At 48.0% G+C, this 23,126-nt stretch overlaps 1 protein-coding gene across 1 annotated transcript; it reads left to right on the top strand.

The window, feature by feature from the left end:
- The first annotated feature begins 5,958 nt into the window (after positions 1 to 5,958).
- Positions 5,959 to 19,086, top strand: LOC127211244 (mucin-5AC-like). The gene is made up of 8 exons (XM_051171070.1): positions 5,959 to 7,123; positions 8,880 to 9,085; positions 10,944 to 11,101; positions 13,508 to 13,744; positions 16,482 to 16,641; positions 16,881 to 16,995; positions 17,466 to 17,498; positions 19,034 to 19,086. Exons 1-8 carry the CDS (start codon positions 5,959 to 5,961, stop codon positions 19,084 to 19,086), a joined length of 2,127 nt encoding a protein of 708 aa, XP_051027027.1.
- Positions 19,087 to 23,126: the final 4,040 nt, after the last annotated feature.

The raw sequence follows: 23,126 nt of genomic DNA, 5'->3' as shown, positions 1-23,126 counted from the left end.
CAAAATGTCAAAAAACTAATACATATGTAAAAGAAAAAAAGACCAACAGTATCCATGATGGTGCCTGTGTGTGTGCATGCCTGCATATGTGTGTGTGTGTGTGTGTGTGTGTGTGTGTGAGAGAGAGAGAGAGAGAGAGAGAGAGAGAGAGAGAGAGAGAGAGAGAGGGAGAGAGAGAGAGAGAGAGAAGAGCAACTACTGGCTGACCACTTGGAGAAGGCATAAAGTGAGGCCATGGTGGTACAGCCCTGGGGAGACAGAAGGGTCAGACATCAGACTACTGACCTTCTAGAGAGTAGAGAAGGGCAGAAGAAGGCAGCAGGGTCCAAAACCCTGGGCCCTCAGCCCGCTGAAAGCCCAGGCTAGAGTGTCAGAGTCCTGGAGCCAGAGTTCCAGGCCACCGTCAGCATGAGCACTAGGACTGTAACTTGGGTCCTCTGGAAGAACAGCAAGTGCTCTTAACTGTGAGCTATCTCTCCAGCCTGCCTCTCACCCCCAGGGCAGATTTTTTTTTTTTAGTGGTAGAGGTGGGAAGAGATGTGACCTACCAAACAAATACTAACCCTTCCTCTAAAGTGACAAGGGATGTGGTGTTGGTGCAGTGACACAGAAGTAAGCCAGCCCACGCTGGAAAGACAGCATGGAGTTGTGCTGGCAGCAGAATGACAGAACGGCATGTTAACCAGTGGGGAAAAGACAGACTTCTGCACGGGGACAGGGCAACCGGCTGACCTCTTAGAAAAGGCATAAAGTCTGACTAGGTGTGGTAGAGCACTCCTATAATCCCAGCCCTGGACAAGTGCAGGATCTGGATTTTAAGCTCAGCCCAAAGGATCCAAAAGAAAAATAAAGAAAGAAAGAATGCCGTTCAAGCCGAGGGAGATAGACCTCGGTGCAAACGAAAACATGACATCCCTATAAAAAGGTATCTGTAGGGCTGGAGAGGTGGCTCAGAGGTTAAGAGCACCGTCTGCTCTTCCAGAGGTCCCGAGTTCAATTCTCAGCAACCACATGGTGGCTCACAACCACCGTAATGAGATCTGGTGTCTTCTTGTGGTGGGCAGGCACACGTGTGGGCAGAATACTGTATAAACCATAAATTAATCTTTTTTTTTTTAAAAAAGGTATCTGCTCTGTCAGCCTGGGCTTTTGTGGCTCTGCTAACACTGTGTCTCATTATGCTGAGTGAGACATGGAGACTCACTCAGAACAAGGAGTGGGCTTTACAAAGTCACACAAGAAACACAGACTAGAACAGCCCCCATCCCAAGCCTCCCTTTTCTTTGCAAGCGTCTCAGGCAGCTCTGCTTACCCTCTTCAGGTCTGTGCCTGAGGGTGACCTTGGAGTGCCAGTGAGGCAGGGGCAGGTGGGAGAAGGGATTAGGCTAGGGCCAGTAACCCTTCAGATGCAGTTGATGGGAAGGAGAGCCTGCTGATGCTAGGTCACCTTCCGTTGTCGTCGTCTTAATCAGCTCTCTGGTAATTGCTAGGAATCTGGAACAGGGCATCAGGTGACGGCCTGTTTCTGCCCAGTGCCCAGGGGAAGGAGCAAGGTTCCCTAGGGGCCTACTTCACCATATTTGTGTGGGTTTTCCCCTCCAAGGAGATCGGCTCACTGGGCCTTGGAAATGAAGCGCTGTTACTCTAAAGCCTCCCTCACAGGGCAGCTGAGGAAGAGACTCAGGGGTCCGATGGATCTGGTTTCAGATGCAGCATCATCAGTCTTAGGGGTGTGGCCTTGGGACGTCCTTGCTTGTTTCAGCCTCAGTTTCATGATTTCTTGTGTGGGAATAATAGGCCTTACCTCAGTTAGTGAGGGAACAGAGCTTTAGACAAAAGAGAGTAAAAGACGGCAAGAGGGATGTCCTTAACAGCCAGGACTTTAAAACAGGGTGTGTGTGTGTGTGTGTGTGTGTGTGTGTGTGTGTGTGTGTGTGTGTGTGAGTGAGAGAGAGAGAGAGAGAGAGAGAGAGAGAGAGGGAGAGAGAGAGAGAGAGAGGCGCTGGGGGCGGGGGAGCGAGCGCATCATGCACAGTTATGGAAATCAGGTGATATGCTTTTTTTTTTCTTTGGTTTTTCGAGACAAGGTCTCTCTTTGTAGCCTTGGCTGTCCTGGAATAGCTTTGTAGACCAGGCTGGCCTCAAACTCACAGCGATCCACCTGCCTCTACCTCCCGAGTGCTGGGATTAAAGGGGTGCACCACCATGCTAGGCAGGTGATATGCTTTCAACGGAAAGTATTATTACTATTTTCACCTGTGGGTGTGCATGTGTGCAAATGTGAAGGCAAGTAGGCAAATGAAAGCGGGTAAGTGGGCATGTCCTATGGTGCAGCTGGAAGTCAGATGATGAACCTCAGTGAGTTCTCGCTGACTGTGGGATCCAGGGATTAAACTCAGGTGTCAGCTGCAGATGGCACCTTTACCTGATAAACCATCTTACCCATCCTGCTTTAAAAAAAAAAAAAGTTTTTTAGCCGGGCATGGTGGCGCACGCCTTTAATCCCAGCACTTGGGAGGCAGAGGCAGGCGGGTCGCTGTGAGTTCGAGGCTAGCGTAGTCTACTAAGTGAGTTTAGGACAGCCAAGGCTACACAGAGAAATCTTGTCTCGAAAAACAAAAACAAAAATTTAGTAGGTAATATTGTTGGGTTTTTTATTATTATTATTATTTGTCTGTTTGAGACAGGGTCACTATGTAGACCAGGCTGACCTTGAACTCACAGAGATCCTCCCGCCTCTGCCTCCCAGTGCTAGGATTGAAGGCTTATAAAACCACATGTGCATCCTAGGTTGTTGAGGGGGTTTATTTGTTCTTTGTTTTTAGATGCAGGGTCTTGCTGTGGAGCCCTGGCTGGCCTCAGACTTACTCCCGCACTCCCCTCCACTTCCCAAGGACTAGCTTAAGGCATCTGCTACTACATCTGGCTTCTTGTGTATGTCAGCAGTTCTCAGCCCCTTAGGAGTCAAATAACAGGGATCACCTAAGACCATCAGAAACCACAGATACTTAACGATTCATAACAGTAGCAAAATCACAGTTATGAAGCAGCAAACTAAAATGGTTTTGTGGATCACTGTGAGTTCGAGGCCAGCCTGGTCTACACAACGAGTCTTGGATAGTCAAGGCTACAGACAGAAACCCTGTCTCCAAAGAAAAAAAAATTAGTTTTATGGTTGGGGGTCAGCACAGCATGAGGAACTGTATACAGGGTTACAGCTTTAGGAAGAGTGAGTACCACTGGCGAATGTGGTTCTAAAGGACAAAGCCAAGGCCTCAAAGTTGCTAGGAAAGCTTTCTACTGCTGAGCTGTGTCCCCACCCTGCTTGCATCATTACGGCCCACAACACTTCTGCGTCTTTCTTTTGTTTGTATCTCATTCTTGTTTTGAATTCTGGGTGGGTGGGTATTTTTGCATGCATGCATGTTTGTGCGACACACGAGTGCCTGGTGCCCTTGGAGGCCAGGAGAGGATATCAGATCTTCTGGAACTGGAGTTCCAGACAATTGCAAGTTCCCACATGAGTCCTGAAAACCAAATGCAAGGCTCTGAGAGACTCTTTACTTTATGTGCATTGGTGTTTTGCCTACATGTATGCCTGTACAAGGGTGCCTATGTACTTGGAGCTGGATTTCCAGAAGTTTGCAAGCTGCCATGTGGGTGCTAGGAATTGAACTCGGGTCTTCTGGAAGAGCAGCCAGTGCTCTTAACCGCTGAGCCATCTCTCCAGCCCCAACCTGTGTACTCTTAACCACTTACACTAGTTCAACTAAGTTCAAACAAAGCATCCAGGAACCAAACAACAAAAGCCAGTCTCGGTGAACACTCGGTAGGCAGAAACAGGAGGACCAGGAGTTCAAGGTCATCCTCTGCTATGTACGCTGGCCAGCCTAAATTACATATGAGCCTACCTCAACTAAACAAAACAAGGAGTTGAGTGAGGTAATTGGGAATTTAAGGCCACTCTCAGCTCATAGCAAGTTCAAGGCTGACCCTGGACACAATATAAGACCTTGTCTTAAAAGACAAAGTAGAACACTTAGGAGGCAGAGGCAGGTGGATCTCTGTGAGTTCGAGGCCAGCCTGGTCTATAGAGTGAGTTCTAGGACAGCCAAAGGATACACAGAAAACTCTATCTCAAAAAGCCAAACACAGCTGGGTGTGGTGGCGCACGCCTGTAATCCCAGTACTCAGGAGGCAGAGGCAGGCGGATCGCTGTGAGTTCGAGACCAGCCTGGTCTACAAAGTGAGTCCAGAACAGCCAAGGCTACACAAAGAAAGCCTGTCTCGAAAAACAAAACAAACAAACAAACAAACAAAAAAGCCAAACACAAGCCGGGCATGGTGGCACATGCCTTTAATCCCAGCACTCAGGAGGCAGAGGCAGGCGGATCTCTGTGAGTTAGAGGCCAGTCTGGACTACCAAGTGAGTCCAGTATAGCCAGGGCTGTTACACAGAGAAACCCTATCTCGGGGGGGAAAAAAAAGGAGCACAGCCTACTCTTGTAAAGGACACGGCGGCTCACAAACATCGTCACTTCATTTCAGGTGATCCAACAACCTCTTCTGGTCTCTGTGGTCACCAGACATGCACATGGCACACAGACATACATGCAGGCCAAACACCTAAACACATGTAACAAGCAAACAAAACCCAAACCCAAGTGGATGAAACTCCCCCTACAGGCCTGGAGAGATGGCTCTGAGGTTAAGAGCGCAGGCTGCTCTCCCAAGGCACCGGGTTTTGGTTCATAGCAGCCACATCCAGCTGTACCTCCAGTCCTAGGAAAGCTGACACCCTCTTCTGACCTCCAAAGGCCCAGGCACATATGTGTTGCACATACATACACGCAGGCAGAACACTCATACACGTTAAACAAATGAACCCGGAACAAAAAAGAAAACAGGGGGCTAAAGAGACGGCTCAGCCATTAAGGGCACTGGCTGCTCTTGTGGGTTCCTAGAACCCACAGGGCAGTTCACAACTGTTTGCAGCTTCAGTTCCGGGGGTTCCAATACCCCTTTCATGTCTCAGAGGGCACTGCACATGCATGGTGCACATGCATACAGCAAAACATTCATACACATAAAAAACAAGTCGAGTGTGGTGGCGCACGCCTTTAATCCCAGCACTCAGGAGGCAGAGGCAGGCGGAGCTTTGCGAGTTTGAGGCTCAGCCTGGTCTACAGAGAGACTTCGAGGCCAGCTAGGGCTACATAGAGAGCTCCTGTCTCAAATAATACACAAATAACTAAATGCAAAATAGGAGCTGGTGAGGTGGGTCAATGAATAAAGTCACTTGCTGCCAAGACTGATGACCTCAGTTCAATCACAAGGAACCATGGAAGGATAGGACCAACTCCTGCACATGCCTACTATGGCAAATGTGTGCAGGGGCAAACATACACACACACACACATTTTAAAAAAGAAGTAATTAGTCAGGTGCAGTGGTGCATGCCAGCACTCAGAGAAGCAGAGACAGGAGGATCTCTGTGAGTTCGGGGCCAGCCTGATCTACAAAGCGAGTCCAGGCTGCACGAAAGAAACCCTGCCTCGAAAACCCGCATGAAGTAATTAATTGAAAAATAAGCACACAGCACACCTTTAATCCCAGCACTAGGGAGGCAGAAGCAGGTGGATCCCAGGCTGGTCTACAAAGCGAGTCCAGGACAGCCAAGGCTACACAGAGAAACCCTGTCTCGAAAAAAAAAAAAAAAAAAAGAGTGGGAGGCAGGGCACCTGAGAAGTGGCAGGAATGATAGGTTGGTGCCTTTATTTCTGTTGCTGCTGTTGTTTTTTTTTTACAGGCCGTGCTTTGGTGTGGGTGGTTGCCTCAGACCCACCTCTCCCAAAAGGCGTTGTGCTTAATAGAAATCTATCCTGCCCGTCTACGAGCTCCGGGCTACGTCACAATACAAAAGCCCACATCTCCACAGTGGAGCTCAACAGTCCGTCAATGACCAAGATACCCACATCTAAACCCCAGGAACAGATGACACCGGCCACTCTTCCAACATCGCCCCAAAGCAGTCCTGAAACACATGAGCAGACGGCCTCAACAGTGCACACGCCTGTCGTGACAATCACCAAGAGCATGTCACTACCAGATTCCTCGGTGACCTCTACAGTAAAGGAACCAGTAGGGTCATCCACAACCACAATTTTATTCAGCTTGGCCACTCCGCCTGAGACCCCACAAATGAATCAGACTCCAACCTCAGGAACACCAGGCAAAGCCGGTGACACCGACAAACCTTTACCCTCAACAACCACGACCGTCACAAACACCATTTTGTCAACCACGACCACCCTGAGGACAACTGTTCTTAGCACAGTCACATCTGAGACTCAGGAAAGGGACACTACCGCTCCACCCACAACCCCAGCAACACCCCCGGCAACGAGCGAGCCAGCAGACGCACACCACAACACAGTCACACAGACACCCTCCCAGGCAGCACAGACGAGCTCTGGTGTTAGCACAACTCTAGTCACAGCTGTGTCCCCACCAAAGTCTACCACCGCTGGAATGAGATCATCAGTGTCTCCAAGCCCAGGGGAGGCAGATATGACCATGATGACACCTTTAATGGCATCAAGCACACCAGAGGATGCCGTTCCATCCCCTGGAACTGGGATATCCACTGTGCCTGAGAAGTCAACTCTACCTCCACCCTCATCAACACTGGACAAAGTCAGTGACACCAACAAATCTTTACCCTCAACCACCACAGGCGTCACAAACACCACTTTACCAACCATGACCACCCTGAGGACAACTGTTCTCAGCACAGCCGCATCTGAGACTCAGGAAAGAGACACTACCGCCAAACCCACAACCCCAGCAACGCCCCCCACAACGAGCAAGTCAGCAGGCACACACCACTACACGGTCACACAGCCAGCACAGGGCACTGGTACAACCCAGTCACCTCACCGTCCCACAGCCCTTGGCTCTACCTCCTCAGAGACAACCAAATCCTCCACTATGCTTGGGACCAGTAAGGCACCCCCCAGCTCTAGCCAGAGTAGCAGCCTGGGAGGTGGCACCTGTGCTCTGGATGAGTCCCCAGCCAGCACCGGAGGTTGCATGTGCAACGAGAGCTACTATTCCCACTTGGGTAAGTCTGAGTCATCCCTTCCTGGGCGTCTACTTGGTTTTTTCAAGACAGGGTTTCTCTGTGTAGCCCTGGCTGTCCTGGACTCACTTTGTAGACTGGGCTGGCCTCTAACTCACAGCAATCTGCCTGCCTCTGCCTCTGCCTCCCAAGTGCTGGGATTAAAGACGTGCGCCACCACCGCCGGGCTCCTTTTTGGTTTTTTAAGACAGGATTTCTCTGTGTTAGCCTTGACTGTCCTGGACTCACTTTGTAGACCAGGCTGGCCTCAAACTCACAGGGATCTCCCTGCCTCTGCCTCCCGGAGTGCTGGGATTAAAGGCATGTCCGGCTGCCAGACAAGTTTCACCTTGGTAAAGGATAACTAGTTCATTGAGGCCCAAGCCAGGCTCTCTTGGTTCCCTGGAGTCTTAAAACTGAAACTGGAGCATGGCATGGCCAAGAAGCCACTTCCTTTTTTAACTCTTACCTCTCCGGTTCTACCTCTGTACTTGTTCTTTTCTTCTATCCACTGGCCCAACTCTCAGTCGACCTGGCACAAGATGGGAACTTCATCCCCAAGCTTTGTTGCTGAGTCCCTTAGTCCAGACCCAGCTTAGTCACTGAAGGTCACATTATGCTCCTCATCCTCCTGCCTCTGTCTCCTCATTTCTGGGCTTACAGGCATCTGCTTTCAAGCCCTACTATGTGGCACTGGAGATCTTTTTGTTTTTTGTTTTTTGTTTTTTGTTTTTCGAGACAAGGTCTCTCTGTGTTAGCCTTGGCTGTCCTGGACTCACTCTGTAGACCCGGCTGACCTCGAACTCACAGCGATCCGCCTGCCTCTGCCTCCCTAGTGCTGGGATTACAGGCCTGCGACACTGGCTTAAAAGTGAGCATTACATTTGTTTTTGTTTTTGTTTTTGTTTTTTTTTGGTTTTGTGAGACAGGCTTTCTCTGTGTAGCCTTGGCTGTCCTGGATTTGCTTTGTAGACCAGGCTGGCCTCAAACTCACAGCGATCTGCCTGCTTCTGCCTCCCGAATGCTGGGATTAAAGGCGTGCACCACCACGCCTGGCTGGCACTGGAGATCAAATTACAGCAGGCAAGCTCTCTGCCAACTAAGCTACATTCCCAGGCCCCACACTAGGCCCAGGTACTAATTCTTGGAGGGCCAAGTAATCAGGATCCCATAACTCAAGAGAGAGTTCTTGGCATCCACACATGTAACAATCCGGTTTACACATATTTAGTCATTACTGGTGTTTTGCGACAGGGTTTCTCTGTGTAGCCCTGGCTGTCCTGGCACTCTCTCTGTAGAACAGGCTGGCTTCAAACAAAAATCTGCCTGCCCCTGTCTCTTCAGTGCTGGGATTGAAGGCATGCACTACCACACCCAGATATGTTTACAATTTAAACAATTATTGGTGTGTACACGGTGTGTGCATGCATGCACGCGTGCACGTGTGTGTGTGTGTGTGTGTGTGTGTGTGTGTGTGTATTAGGGGGCACACATGCCATGGTGTACATGTGGAGGTCAGAGGACAACTTTGTGAGGTCAGTTCTTTCCTTCCGCCTTATGTGGGCTCTGAGAATTGAACTCAGGTCTCCAATGGCAAGCCTTTACCTACTGAGCCATTTTGCTGGCAATATTTAAGGGAGCTTTTGTGGGTTAGACCAATATCCTTTGCCTTCTTCACCCACCTGAGAAATAGTAATCTTCCTGGCACCATGCCAGGATCCTCAGGAGACCCTGCAACCTGCCTCTTGTTCCCCTGCAGAACTATCCAGAGAGATAACGACCCTGCGCTGCAGGCCACAGGACATTGAGGTGGCTCTCCTGAGCTGTTTGCTGAAGACTCACCACTGGGTCCTGAAGGAAGAAACCTTCTTGACGTGTTTCAGTATCAACAGGATAGAACAGGGTCACCGGGTCCAGGTCTTTCAGTTGGAGAAGAAGGAGGGGACTTGTGGACTCCACATCACTGTGAGCTGAAGGGGAGATTTAGGAGGAAGGGGAAAGCTGTGGGGGCGTGGCCGGGAAAGCTATAGGGTGGGCTGAGAGTGCTGTGGGGCTGGGCCAGGAAAGCCGTGGGGGCGGGGCTGGGAATGCTGTGGGCGGGGCTGGGAAAGTTGTGGGATAGGGCCAGGAGAGGAGAAAATGGGTAATTCAAATCTAGCCATCAAACCAGCCCTTTTGAAGAAAAAGAGCAAGTTGTCTGCAGACAGGGAATGCCTTTGCATATGCTGTGTTTTCTGGACTGGGATATTGGCTCCCAAACTGTCAGCCATGAAACACTTTAAAACCGTGGCCACAAGCATTTATTTATTGATTTCTGGCCAAATGCCATATCTATCAAAGCTCTGATGTTGAGGGGTTCTCATTATAGATGGGTAATCGATGGGTCAGAGAAGTTCAAGGTATTTTCCTTCCATTGCAGTTTGAATTTGAGGCAGTCCTACTGAATCAACCTCCTGAGTCTAGGGATTATGTGCTTGCACCAGCAAACGGAGGCTAGTTTTATTTTATTATTATTATTTTTGTTTCTTGTTTGTTTGTTTTTCAAGACAGGTTTTCTCTGTGTAGCCTTGGCTGTCCTGGACTCACTTTGTAGACCAGGCTGGCCTTGAACTTGAGCTCACAGCGATCCACCTGCCTCTGCCTCCCAAGTGCTGGGATTAAAGGCATGTGCCACCACCGCCCGGAGGCTAGCTTTATAAACAAAACATAACTCACACAATTAATAGAATGCACCCCCAACCACAGCAGTGCCTTGAAAGCCCCAAATCTCTCGGTCAGAGCTCACCCTTCTCTTCTCTCTCTCTCTCTCTCTCTCTCTCTCTCTCTCTCTCTCTCTCTCTCTCTCTCTCTCTCTCTCTCGCGCGCGCGCGCGCGCGCGCGCGCGCGCTCTCTCCAGTCCTAGGGAGACTCAATCTGTGCTAAACAAAGATTCTACTACTAGTATACACCCCAGTCCTAGGAGCTGGAATTCTTTTATAAAACCTATTTGTTTTGAGACACAGTCTTTCTATGTAGCCTTGGCTTATGTGGAACTCACCATGTAGACCAGGCTCCCCTAGAACTCATAGCAATCTACCTGCCTCCATCTCTCACTGCTTTTCCCTCCCAGAGACAGGATTTTTCTGTGTAGCCTTGGCTGTCTTGGACTTGATTTGTAGATCAGGCTAGCCTCGAACTCATAGTGATCTTCCTGCCTCTGCCTCCAGAGTGCTGGGATTAAAGGTGTGTGCTGCCACGCCCAGCCCTGCTTTGTACATCTCTTAAGCAATTTGAGCCTTGTTTTACTCATTTATAAAATGGGACTGATAACGGAGCACTGTGTTCAAGTCACAGTACCAGGCTCAAAGAGTTCAGTACTGATTTTTTTTTTTTTTTTTTTTGTAAATTTAATTTTGGTTTTTAGAGACAGGGGTTTCTCTGTGTAGCCTTGGCTGTCCTGGACTCGCTTTGTAGACCAGGCTGGCCTGGAACTCACAGAGATCCACCTGCCTCTGCCACCCTGGGACTACAGACGTGTACCACCAAGTCCAGCTCAGCTACTGATTTTATTTAAATAAACATCTTGTAGTCAGAGAGGATGAGAGAAGGTGTTTACCCCCAGGGACTTGTGGGTAATGGCTGCCCACCTACCTGTCTTTTTTGTTTTTTTGGTTTTTGTTTTTGTTTTTTGAGACAGGGTTTCTCTGTGTAGCCTTGGCCATCCTGGACTCACTTTGTAGACTAGGCTGGCCTCGAACTCACAGCGATCCGCCTGCCTCTGCCTCCCGAGTGCTGGGATTAAAGGCGTGCGCCACCACGCCCGGCTTCTACCTGTTTTTTGCAGAGCAACATCAGCCACGCCCTGCACTCTTTGGATATGCACTTTGAACAGGTGCTCCCTGGCTCCAGCACCACCAGCTTGAAAAAGCTCCATTTCAGCTGTGCAGACCCTCTGGTGGTGAATGTCAGTGAGCCTGTCTCCGGCCAGGAGGTCTCCACTCCGTGAGTTCTGCCTACTCAGCTGTCTCCGCGCCACCCCAGTTCCCATCGCTACCTCCAATCCAGGCCAGAGATGCAATATCCACGAGAAATTGGTCCTCATGCTCACCCACTATATATGTAAACACCTCTTACATGGAAGGGGGCTGCTTCTCAGAAGAGATGCATTATGGGTTGCCTATGTAAATTACCATGGGCTTAGATAGCTGCCAAGGTCTGGGCGCTTATGGTGGGCCACTTCATCTTTTTAGGCAGGCAATAAGGAAAGGTAAAGGTTTATTCCTCACCTGGCCATCTTTTCTTTCTTTCTTTTTTAAAGATTTATTTATTATGTATACAGTGCACATTAAATCTCATTATAGATGGTTGTGAGCCACCATGTGGTTTCTGGGAGTTGAACTCAGGGCCTCTGGAAGAGCAGTCAATGCTCTTAACCGCAGAGCCATCTCTCCAGCCCCTCTTTCTTTCACTTATTTATTTATTTATTTTAATTTTTTGGTTTTTCGAGACAGGGTTTCTAGAACTCACAGTGATCTGTCTGCTTCTGCCTTCCAAGTGCTGGGATTAAAGGCGTGCACCACCACGCCAGGCCCTTTTCTTTCTTTTGTATTTATTTATCGTGTGTGTGTGTGTGTGTGTGTGTGTGTGTGTGTGTGTGTGTGTGTGTGTGTGTTACATGACTCTGTTCTCTATTTTCAGGTCATATGGTAAAGCATGACAGCAACAGCCTTTATTTGCTGAACTGTCTTACTAACCCATCTTTTTTTTTTTTAATGTATACAGTGTTCTGCCTGCATGTACACCTGCAGGCCAGAAGAGGGCATCAGATCTCATTCTAGATGATTATGAGCCACCATGTAGTTGCTGGGAATTGAACTCAGGACCTTTGGAAGAGCAGGCGGCACTCTTAACCACTGAGCCATCTCTTCAGCCCTGCTAGCCCATCTTTTTCTTTTCTCTTTCTTAGTATGTTTGCGTGGTGTGTGCTAGTCCATGTACATGTGTGTTCACATGTATGTGGATGTTTATGTAGGTGAGGACAACCTTTCATATTCCTTAATCATTCTCTAACTTATTTGTTTGCTTATTTATTTATTTAGACAGGGTTTCTCTGTGTAGCCTTGGCTAGCCTGGAACTCACTATGTAGACCAGGCTGGCCTTGAGTTGATAGAGATTCACCTGCCTCTGCCTCCTGAGTGTGCTGGGATTAAAAGAGGACATGCTACAGATTATGTGTTTATTTTTAAATTCGATTTTGGATTACTTTTATTTTATGTGTATGAGTCTTTCCCCCTACCATGCATGTATGTGCACCAAGTGTGTGACTGGTGCCCATAGAGGACAGAAGAGGGTAACAGATCCCCTGGAACTGGAATTGCAGATCATTATGAGCTGCTACGTAGGTGCTGGAAATACAGCTTGGGTCCTCTGAGAGAGCAGCCTGTGCTCCTAACCTCAGAACCGTCTCCCCAACCACTATTTGTTTATTTAACTTCAAATATTTATAGATTTATATTGAGAGTAAGAGTGTGTATGGAAATAAATTCTCGGAGCGATAATTTTGTTTTTTTTTTTCCAAGACAAGAGTTTCTCTGTGTATCCTTAGCTGTCCTGGACTCGCTTTGTAAACCAGGCTGACCTGAAACTCACAGCGATCCACTTGCCTCTGCCTCCCGAGTGCTCGGATTAAAAGCATGTGCACCAAGCCTGGCTTGGCGATAGATTCTAACCTGCTTCCCAAGCCACGAGACTTGGCTTAGTCTGAGCCCAAAGAAATGCTCTCTGTCTTCCCTCCCTGTGCAAGTTGCTCAGCACACAGCTTGTACAGGCAAACCCAGTGTGGTCTGTAATAGACCGTGAGAGGCGATCTCGTGTGGGCGGTCCCTTGCTTTGGAACAAATGTATCCTTTCCTCTGCTGGAGCCTACCCCAGGGTGCAGAGAATGAGAGCGCTTCTCCTGATTGTGGTGGGTACAGTTAAGTGTTCTCCAAAACACAAGCTCTTCTCTTTGCCAGGAATTCAAACAAAAGACTTTATTCTGAGAAAGAGCTTAGGTGACCGCCCCCACCCCCACCCCAGCTACATCACTGTAATGTCCCATTCCATCATGGATGGCAAAGCTGCACTGTAGAATCCCCTCCCTTATTCTTTGAGGGAGGATCTCCCATTGGCCTCAAACTCGCCAAGAAGGGGGTGAGCCTGGTGTGGGCCAGCAAGCCCTATGGGTCTGCCTGCCTGTCCTCACCTCTGCAGTAGTAAGATCACTCGTTCTGTAGACCAGGCTAGCAGTAAAGTACTTGGCCTACTTCCTTCCCAGTCTTTATTTTCACTGGCTGTAGAAAGTGAGCTCTTCTTCCCTCTCAGAGTTCATGGCTGGGGGCTCACTCTTGTTCACTGTCCGGATACAGCACCATCCACGTTCCAAGTGCTGGGGAGACTGCGGTCACCATCAACATCTTCACAGACTCTGAGCTCACCACGCCACTCAAGAACAGCACAGCTCCTATCGGCATGCCCCTCTACGTGGTCCTCAAGTCCGCCAGCAGTAACTCCAGCCAATTTGCCCTGGTGGCTAATGAGGTCTTTGCCAGTACCAACCTCTCCAACACAGAGGCTCGGGCTGCCCATCATTTTGTGAAGGACAGGTAAGGCTCGATCAGGCCCCAGATCTTGGACTGTGATTTATGTGGGCGCTTTTGTTCCTATGAGCACGGACCCTGCCCTTCTTTTTGGTAGCCCTGGCAAACAATCATGGGAGACGGGTGGGTTGGGGGGAGGGGGAGTAAGGGATTGGGTGAATGTTTGAGGAGTGAATGCGGTCAGGCTCATTTTGCAGATGAGTGAACCGAGGCTTGGGGGAAGTGAAAACCTCCTCACGATGCCATTTATCTCTTCTATTCTTTCCCCCAAACAGTTATCGAGGGCCTACAGTGATTGAAAAAGAAATAAAAATAACACACTGGGCGTGGTGGTGCACACTTTTAATCCCGGCACTCAGGAGGCAGAGGCAGGTGGATCTCTGTGAGTTGGAGGCCAGCCTAGTGTACAGAATGGATCTAGGACAGCCAGGGCCGCTGTTACACAGAGAAGCCCTGTCTTGAAAAATAAAAAAATGAAAACAAAAACAAACAAACAAAATAATACTAACAGCCAGGAGTGGAGGCACACGCCTGTAATCCCAGCACTCAGGGAGACAGAGGCAGGCAGATCTCTGTGAGTTCGAGGCCAGCCTGGTCTACAAAGTAACTTCAGGACAGTCAAGGCCACACAGAGAAACCATCTGGAAAAACCAAACCAAACCAAACCAAACCAAACAAAAAACCCAAAACCAAAACACTAACATTTCAGAGTGTCATAAGCTTTATTATATATTAAGGTACATTATATGTAATAGCTAACAATGGCTAATAATGACATAGCATATCTATCTATCTGGTTATCAAGACAGGGTTTCTTATAGCCCTGCCTGTCCTGGAACTCTGTAGATTAAGCTGCCTTCAAACTCACAAAGATCTGCCTGCCCCTGCCTCCTGAGTGCTGGCTTGCACCGCTACCACCTGGCTCTGTCAGTTAATTTAAATCTTACACACTATGATGTAGCTATACTTTTTTTGTTTTGTTTCTTGAGACAGGGTCTCTCTGTGTAGCCTTGGCTGTCCTGGACTCCCTTTGTAGACCAGGCTGGCCTCGAACTCACAGGGATCCGCCTGCCTCTGCCTCCCGAGTGCTGGGATTAGATGTAGCTATATTTTGATTCCCATCTTATACAAGGAGAAACCAAGGCTCAGTCCAAGAGCTTGGTAGGTGGCCAACTTTGCTAAGCACACTAGGGTAAGAGTTGGGTCTCTTAGCAAGGCATGGTAGTCTATGCCCCCAATCCAAACACTTGGGAGGCTGAGGCAGAGAGATTACCTAAGATACCAGACTAGCCAAGTAAGATAGTAAGGCCCTTCTGTTTGCTTTTGGAGACAGGGTTTTTCTGTGTAACACTCCTGGCTATCCTGGACTCCCTTTTTGTAGACCAGGCTGGCCTCCAACTCACAGAGAATTGCCTGCTTCTGCCTCCCAAGTGCTGTGGTTAGAGGTGGGTCTAGAAAAACAAAAAAAAACCAGACAGGTGTGATGGCGCATGCCTTTAATCCCAGCACTCAGGAGGCAGAGGCAGGTAAATCTCTGTGAGTTCGAGGCCAGCCTGGTCTACAAAGTGAGTCCAGGATAGCAGAGGCTACAGAGAAACCCTGTCTTGAAAAACAAAAAACAAACAACAACAAAAAAAAAAAAAAAAAAAAAAAAAAAGAAAGAAAGAAAGAAAAGAAAAACAAAAAACAAAAAAGAAAGAAAGAAAGAAAAAGAAACATTGCTCATCAGTTTGCAGCTCACAAAACAACTCCATGAAGGAATATCTTCTCCACTGCACAGACAAGTGAACACAGGGCTGAGAGTCTGACGAAGGATTGCTTATGCTCAGTGTGGTCCTGAAACACACTGCTGAATTCGTCCTAGCATGCAATCAGCTTTTTCCTTTATCCACAAGGTTCTGGGGTTCCTACCTCGGGCCAGCAGCCTGCTAGGACAGCCTTCTGGCTCAACCTTGAAGACCTACCTAATGTGCCTCCAAACCTCAGTTGCCTTCTGGTTTAAAGAAAAAGGGGCAGCCAGGTTTCGTGGCGCACGCCTGTAATCCCAGCACTCAGGAGGCAGAGGCACGCGGATCTCTGTGAGTTCGAGGCCAGCCTGGTCTACAAAGGGAGTCCAGGACAGCCAAGGCTACACAGAGAAACCCTGTCTTGAAAAACAAGGGGAAAAAAAGGAAGGAAGGAAGGAAGGAAGTGGCAGGGGGTTGGAGATGGCTTGGCAATGAAAAGTTCTTGCAGTTCTTGCACAGGACCTGGCTTGGGCTCTCAGCTCCCACACGGTTGCCCACATTCATCCATAACTTCAGTTCCAGGTGACGAGACACCGTCTTCTGACCTCTGTGGGCATTGTGACACACACACACACACACACACACACACACACACACAGAGAGAGAGAGAGAGAGAGAGAGAGAGAGAGAGAGGAGAGAGAGAGAGGAGAGAGAGAGAGAGAGAGAGAGAGAGAGAGAGAGAGAGAGAGAGACACTAAAGGCAAACATTAACAGACATAAAATAAAATAAAATAAAATAACCTTTAAAATGGAGAGCTGACAAAAGTATGGTCCTCCCCAGCCTATTGATGTGGGGAATGTAATGGGATAACCCATGTAAAGTTACTTCTTGGCAGGAGATCCAACACCCACTATTACACGGGACAAGTTAAACTGGCAGAAATCGAGCTTGTGTGTCCACATCTCGGGCCCCAAGCCTAGGTCCCAAAGATGGATGCGACGCCTTCTCCCTGCAGCTGCCCAATCCGGGGCCGGATGCTTCAGGAATTGAGCAACGGGGCCTCCATATATGTGATACTGGCCTTCACTCTGTCACGATTCTTGAATAGTGACATGCTCTACTTACATGCCCAAGTGACCCTCTGTGACAAGCAAGCAGGACACCCCTGCCAGCCGGTGAGTGGGGTTCCTGAAGGCCAGCCAGCACTGCATCTGGGGCTGAACTAAGGGCAGTTGGGCAACTGCATGCTGGCCTGGTTTCCAGTGACCGGGCTTGTGGGAGGAGTTAAAGGTGGGCATTTGAAGTCCTAACTCTCGTAGATGGACATGAATGAACTTATTTGGGCTGTGAGGTAATGGGACATGAGTCTCTGAGGTCCTGGGGTAAGTCCCTAAAGCTGTCTTGTCACCCACAGTCTTGTAGTGGGAAGAACCCCCTGCGGAGAAATTCACCCTGGGACACTCGAGCTGGGACCCATGTAGAGCCTGGAGGTGGCAAGTGGATCGTGTTCGGGCCTCTTCGAATAAGCGGTACACGTGTAGACCAGGAAAGGGCGTTCGATCTCCCTGGAACTGGAGTCACAGAGAGTTGTGAGGCACTTTGTGGGTGCTGGGAATGTGGGTCCTCTGAAAGAGCGTTTGGTGCGCTTCACCACTGAGCCGTCTCTCCAGTCCCTCTAGGCTTTCTGTCTCCTTTCTTGTCACATCGACTCAACTCCTCTCAGGCTGTCTTTTATGGCAACCTCTCCTTGACCGTTACTCTTGGTCTAGAACACTCATTCAGCTTCCTAGCCCATTAACATCCTTTTGCCCTCATTGGGAAATCCCATGCCTTTTATTAATCCAGTAGCATCTTTTCACACTTTTGAGTCCTGGCGTTAAAAAAAAAAAAAAAAAAGCCAGCCTCCTTTGTCCAGTCCTAATGGGGTGGGATGGTGGCTATGTCTTTCTTGCGCTGGGGGCACTTTGAACTCAAGTCTCTGTTTTCTGTGTGTTTGCAGAGTCCAGAGCCTCCAGCAGCAGGAGCCCAGCAGGTTGGTATAAAGGAATTGCTGTAACGAAGAAAGTTCTGAGGATGTTCCACCGAGTTCTCTGGGGCTCATACCGGCTCTTGGCTCCTGCCGCTCTTAGATGATGCTGTGTCTTCTCAGAGCCGCGTGACCGGGGTGTCAGTTAACCTCTCTGAGTCTCAGAGCAGTACATGGCAGAGTTAATGTGGGGCTGTTGCCTTATCCTGTCTCAAAAATCTGAGACCACCCAGAAATGATTCAGAGGAAGGGTTGAAGGTTTAAAATGCACCAGGCACAGTGCAGCAGGCCTGAGCCCAGCAGTTTAGAGCCAAGCCTGGGCAAGCTAGTGAGACCCTGCTCAATGTAAAAGCCAGGTGTGAGCTGGGCATGGTGGCACACGCCTTTAACCTCAGCACTCAGCACTCAGGAGGCAGAGGCAGGTGGATTGCTGAGAGTTGGAGGCCAGCCTTGTCTACAAAGGGAGTTCAGAGTAGCCCAGGCTACACAGAGAAACCCTGTCTCGAAATAAACAAACCAACAAACAAGCCAGATGTGGCAGTTTACCTCTGATCCCAGCATTTAGGAGATGCAGGCAAGAGAATTAGGTGCTCAAAACTATCTTTGGCTAGAGAGAAATTTTGAGGCCGGCCTGAACAATGTGTCTTAAAGAAGAAGAAGAAAAAACAAAAAGAAAGAAAGAAAAGAACAATGGTATAGGGCTGGCGAGATGGCTCAGAGGTTAAGAATACTGGCTGTTCTTCCAAAGGTCCCAAGTTCAATTCCCAGCAACCACATGGTGGCTCACAACCATTTGTAATGAGATCTGGTGCCTTCTTGTGGCAGGCACGTGCACATGTGGGCAGAATACTGTATAAATAATAAATAAAATTTTGTTTGTTTGTTTTTGTTTTAGTTTTAGTTTTCTTTTTTTGAGACAGGGTTTCTCTGTGTAGCCTTGGCTGTCCTGGACTCACTCTGTAGACCAGGCTGGCCTCAAACTCATAGCAATCCTCCTGCCTCTGCCTCCCTGTGTGCTGGGATTACAGGCGCATGCCACTGTGCCCAGCTCTTAAATCCCATTTTTAAAATATTTATTTTATTTTATTTTTTTGTTTTTTTGAGGCAGGGTTTCTCTGTGTAGCCCTGGCTGTCCTAGACTCCCTTTGTAGACCAGGCTGGCCTAGAACTCACAGAGATCTGCCTGCCTCTGCCTCCCTGAGTGCTGGGATTACAGGCATGCGCCACCGTGCCCAGCTCTCAAATTCCATTTTTAAAATATTTATTTTCATCACCAGTTAAAAAATAAAGTTATTGTTAGTGTTGCAAAAAATATTTATTTTATCTTAAATTGTGTGTGGTATACGATGTGCACATGAGTGCTGGCACCCGTGGAGGCTGGAGGTGATGGATCATCCCGGAACCAAAGTTACAGACTAAGTGTGGGTCCTGGGAACCAAGCAGAGGTCCTCTGCAAGAGCAGTATATGCTCTTACGTGCTGAGCCATCACTCCAGCCTCTTTCCTACTGTTTGTCATCATTTTTTTTCTTCTTTCCCCCAGGAGCCTGGACGGCCATCCTTCTCCTGATGGTGATTGGCTGGATGCTGGAATAAAACCTGGCCCAGCCTCTCGACTCCAACCGTAGAGCTTAGTGTCTAGTTTCCTTGTGGAGACAAGGGTCTGGAAAATAGTGTAGCCTCCCTTAGGTATCAGAGAAGCTGGGCATGGGCCAGGTGTAGCCCAACAGCAGGAGGAACGCGGCTGTTCTGCAGCCGACTGTGCTTAGCCGGGCGTGGTGGCGCACGCCTTTAATCCCAGCACTTGGGAGGCAGAGGCAGACGGATCGATGTGAGTTTGAGGCCAAGCCTGGTCTACAAAGTGAGTCCAGGACAGAAAGAACAAACAACAACAACAACAAACAGTGGACTGTGCTCGCCCACTGTCTCTGGACCTCTTGTGGGAGGGTGTTGGAGGTTGGTCTGATGTATTTTGGTGCTAATGACTGCTTGCTGTCTCTGCCACACCTGTACCTGCATTATTTGACCAATAAAAGGCCATCACACCTGGGCAGGGCAAATGGGATAGGCATGGCTAAAGTTCCAGGGCTTGGGGAGACAGAGAGAATCTTGGAAGAAGAGAGACTGGAGGGCAGAGAGAAGAGGAGCTTGTGCCAACATGGGTTAGGTGGAGAAGCAGGTGGCCGGGGTGGGTGGAGGATTAGGCCCAGATGAAGAACATTAGCAAGTATTTGGGATTATGGATGGGAGGTACCTTGATAGAAATTATTAGAAGCAGATGGCATGGTTACTGGGAGGTAGTTTAGGGGATTCATATCTGCCCTGCCCCGGGTTAACTAAGGCTATTGTAGAATATAACAAGTGTCTGTATCTTGATTGATTGCCAGCGGGTTAGAAAATACTGCTGTAATAATAATTATAGGCCTGATAATAAACACTATTAGGCCATACTGGTAATCTAACAACAGGAAGGTGTGCGATCAGCAATGCTCAGTATGATGGGGGGAAAGTAGAGAGATTATGGTTGGTAAACACAAGGAATTCCATGTATTCTGATGCCTGTCTGTGTCATCTGACCACAGCAATTCAGTGCTTCAGGTCATTTGACTGAAGAAGTGGAGATGGGGCAGGGAGTGTGTGTGTGTATGTGTGTGTGTGTGTGTGTGTGTGTGTGTGTGTGTGTGTGCTCACAAGTATGCATGTGTGTATGTGTGTATGACAGGGTTTCTCTGTGTAGCTTTGGCTGCCCTGGTCTTGCTTTATAGACCGAGGTGGCCCCGAATTCACAGCGATCCACCTGCCTCTGCCTCCTGAGTGCTGGGACTAAAGGTGTGCACCACCACGCCCAGCCGGGGACAGTAAATTCTATCGTTCTGGAAAGGATTGCAGAGTTGGCAGTACAACTAGAAAATTTGAAGGTAGAGATTGAAGCAAACAGAAAACAAATGGAGCCGTTGATAAAGGAGAAAAACCTGGTAACTGAGAGGGCGTGTTTCCCACTATTGCCGCCTCGCCGTGTTCCACAGACCAGGTGGTCAGAGCACCAGCGTGTGGAAGGGGGCAGAGAGAAACAGGAAGCTGGAGAGGCTGGAAATAGACTAGAGGAACAAGAGAGCAGAAAAACAAAAGGGTCTTTGGAGAAAAATGTTCCCATAGAGGAACACCCCCAGAGTCACACCATCTCCATCAGCTTTTCCAGTTACTGTAACACGTGTGCGTGCTCAGAATGGCGCTGAGGATTATGATGAAATGGCATAGAGTCCAATAGATACACTAGATTTAAAGTGTTTAAAAAAGATTTACTTATTATGTATACAGTATGCACCAGATCACATTATAGGTAGTTGTGAGCCACCATGTGGTTGCTGGGAATTGAACTCAGGACCTCTGGAAGAGCAGAGTAGTCAGTGCTCTTAACCACTGAGCCATCTCTCCAGCCCTTAGATTTAAAACATTTTAAAGAATTTGTTATCAGGTATGGATTACATTCTGCTTTTGTTAAACAAATGCTGAGTAACTGGGCCACGCAGCATAGACTTGTTCCCCAAAGTTGGAAAAGTTTGGTTTCAGCAACAGCTGCAATGGTTCTCATGGTGACGAAGGGAGGCAGAGAGAACAGAACAAGAAAAATAGGGGAAGGGACATAAATGTTAGTAAAGAGCAATTTCTTGGTGAAGGGCGATGTGCTGACTTCAGACAACAAGTCTGATACAGTGATGATGATACAGTGATCTAACAATGTCGTGCTGCAGCCTTAAGAGCTTGGGACACGGTGGAGGAACCTGGTAAGATAACCGTTCCCTTTACTAAGGTATTCCAAGGGCGTGGGGAAGCCTTCACAGAATTTTTTGCAGAGATTGGGATCAGCGCTAGATAGAGCAATAATAGATTCTGACACCAAACAGGCACTGAAACTCACTGTGGCACATGAGAATGCTAACACGGAATGTAAGAGGGCAATTAGACCCTTAAAGGAAAGAGGAGCTCCATTAGATGAACGGGTAAGAGAAACAGTTAATATTAGCTTTCAAGAACACGAAAATAATATTGTTGGACAAGCTATGGCCAGAGGTCCCACATATAGCACCCGGTGCTTTAATTGCGGCAGACTTGGTCATGTACAAAGAAACTGCAAGGTTACAAGTTCCGGACCTCAGAATAACAGATGCACTCAATCTGGAGTAAATGGTACTCGGAGGGCAGAACAAGGAGCATCCGGCCGTGATGGCTATGAGGTGCCAAGATTTATTGAACAAAAAGTAGATTATTGAATCTACTAGCCTCCAATATTTTACATTGGTATTCAAATATTTTACATTGGTATTGTAGATTGATGGAAATTTAAAACTATATTATTCAACTTTTGCTTTCTGTATTGTATGCTGATACAAACTTAAAACTGTATATTGTATGTTGGTTGAAACTTCAGATCATTTTGTTTGACGTTTAATGTATTATCCATGTGCAACTCATTTGAAAAGGATGTACAGTTCTAGTCTTGTGAAAGCTGTTATAACTTTTCAGGATGGTTGTAGATAGAAATTGGTAGTTGGTCACTTATAAATCTTATTAGATACTAAATTACTTAATTACAGAATAAGCTTTAGTTACTTGTATATATTTTAAAAAGGAATAGACAGATGATGGATAGGGTAGTTAGATAGATGGTCTTCAAACACTTCAGAGATCCACAGAAAATGACATTTAATAATAAAGGGCGTTTATGACAGAGAGACACATCTGCTCCTGGCAGCACCTCCAGTCTAATTATGAGGGCATCAAGAAATGATAGTGGCAGATAGCCACGGGGCTGAGGAATTGTGCTTATCTCTTTGACCATCCACAATGATCAAGCCTGATACTGCGAAATTGACTGTCCAACCTTGCAGAGACCAGGTGGGCCAGTCCTTTAGGATTCCTGCTTCAGAGCAGTCTGTCAGATGGTTTTGGGCCAGCAGGCTGAAGACTGGATGCCCTGATGATGGAGAGGAACCTGTGACTGTCCAGGCATTCAGCTCTGTTCTGTCTATACTTTTGGAAGTTGCTTGCCTGCATTTCCTTCTGGGGTCTCTGATGGCATTGAAGACTAAGAAGCTACAGCGTTAGTATTTTTGAAAAACTCTGGACACTAGGATAAGACTCAGTAGGATAGGATAGTGAAATAATTTCTCCAAGATTGTCAAATACAAATGGACTGGTTCTTGTAGACATGACTTTTACTGAATAATTCTCATAATTACTTTTATTGTATATAACTTATTATATTTAATAGAAAGGAGGAGATAACAGAAAAGATAAACATGTTTTTTGTGTTGATCCCAAGTGTGTGTGTGGGGGGGAACAGACTAGTGAGAGAGCAGGATGTTTGTCCCATTAGAGGTCGAGCCACTTCATGGGGGAGCTTGAATGTTGCCAGCTGAAAATATCCTAGTAGAGACGCTGAGAGGAGAAATATGAGGCCAAAACAGGAGGGGGAGGGACACTTGGGATTGTCCTGGCTGTTCATCCCTGCACTTCCAGAGATGCTCCTAGAGAGAGCTGCTCCAGGGAAGACTTCAAAGCTTTGGGGTCCAGCTGAGGCTCTGGGACTCAGGTTCCAGCAGCAACCTTGGTTGGTTGAGTTGCAGCTTTGCTGA

This window comes from Acomys russatus, chromosome 29 (assembly GCF_903995435.1).
Source record: "Acomys russatus chromosome 29, mAcoRus1.1, whole genome shotgun sequence".
NCBI lineage: Eukaryota > Metazoa > Chordata > Mammalia > Rodentia > Muridae > Acomys > Acomys russatus.
The sequence above is the reverse complement of the archived record's forward strand: the minus strand, read 5'-3'. Positions and strand labels throughout refer to the sequence as shown.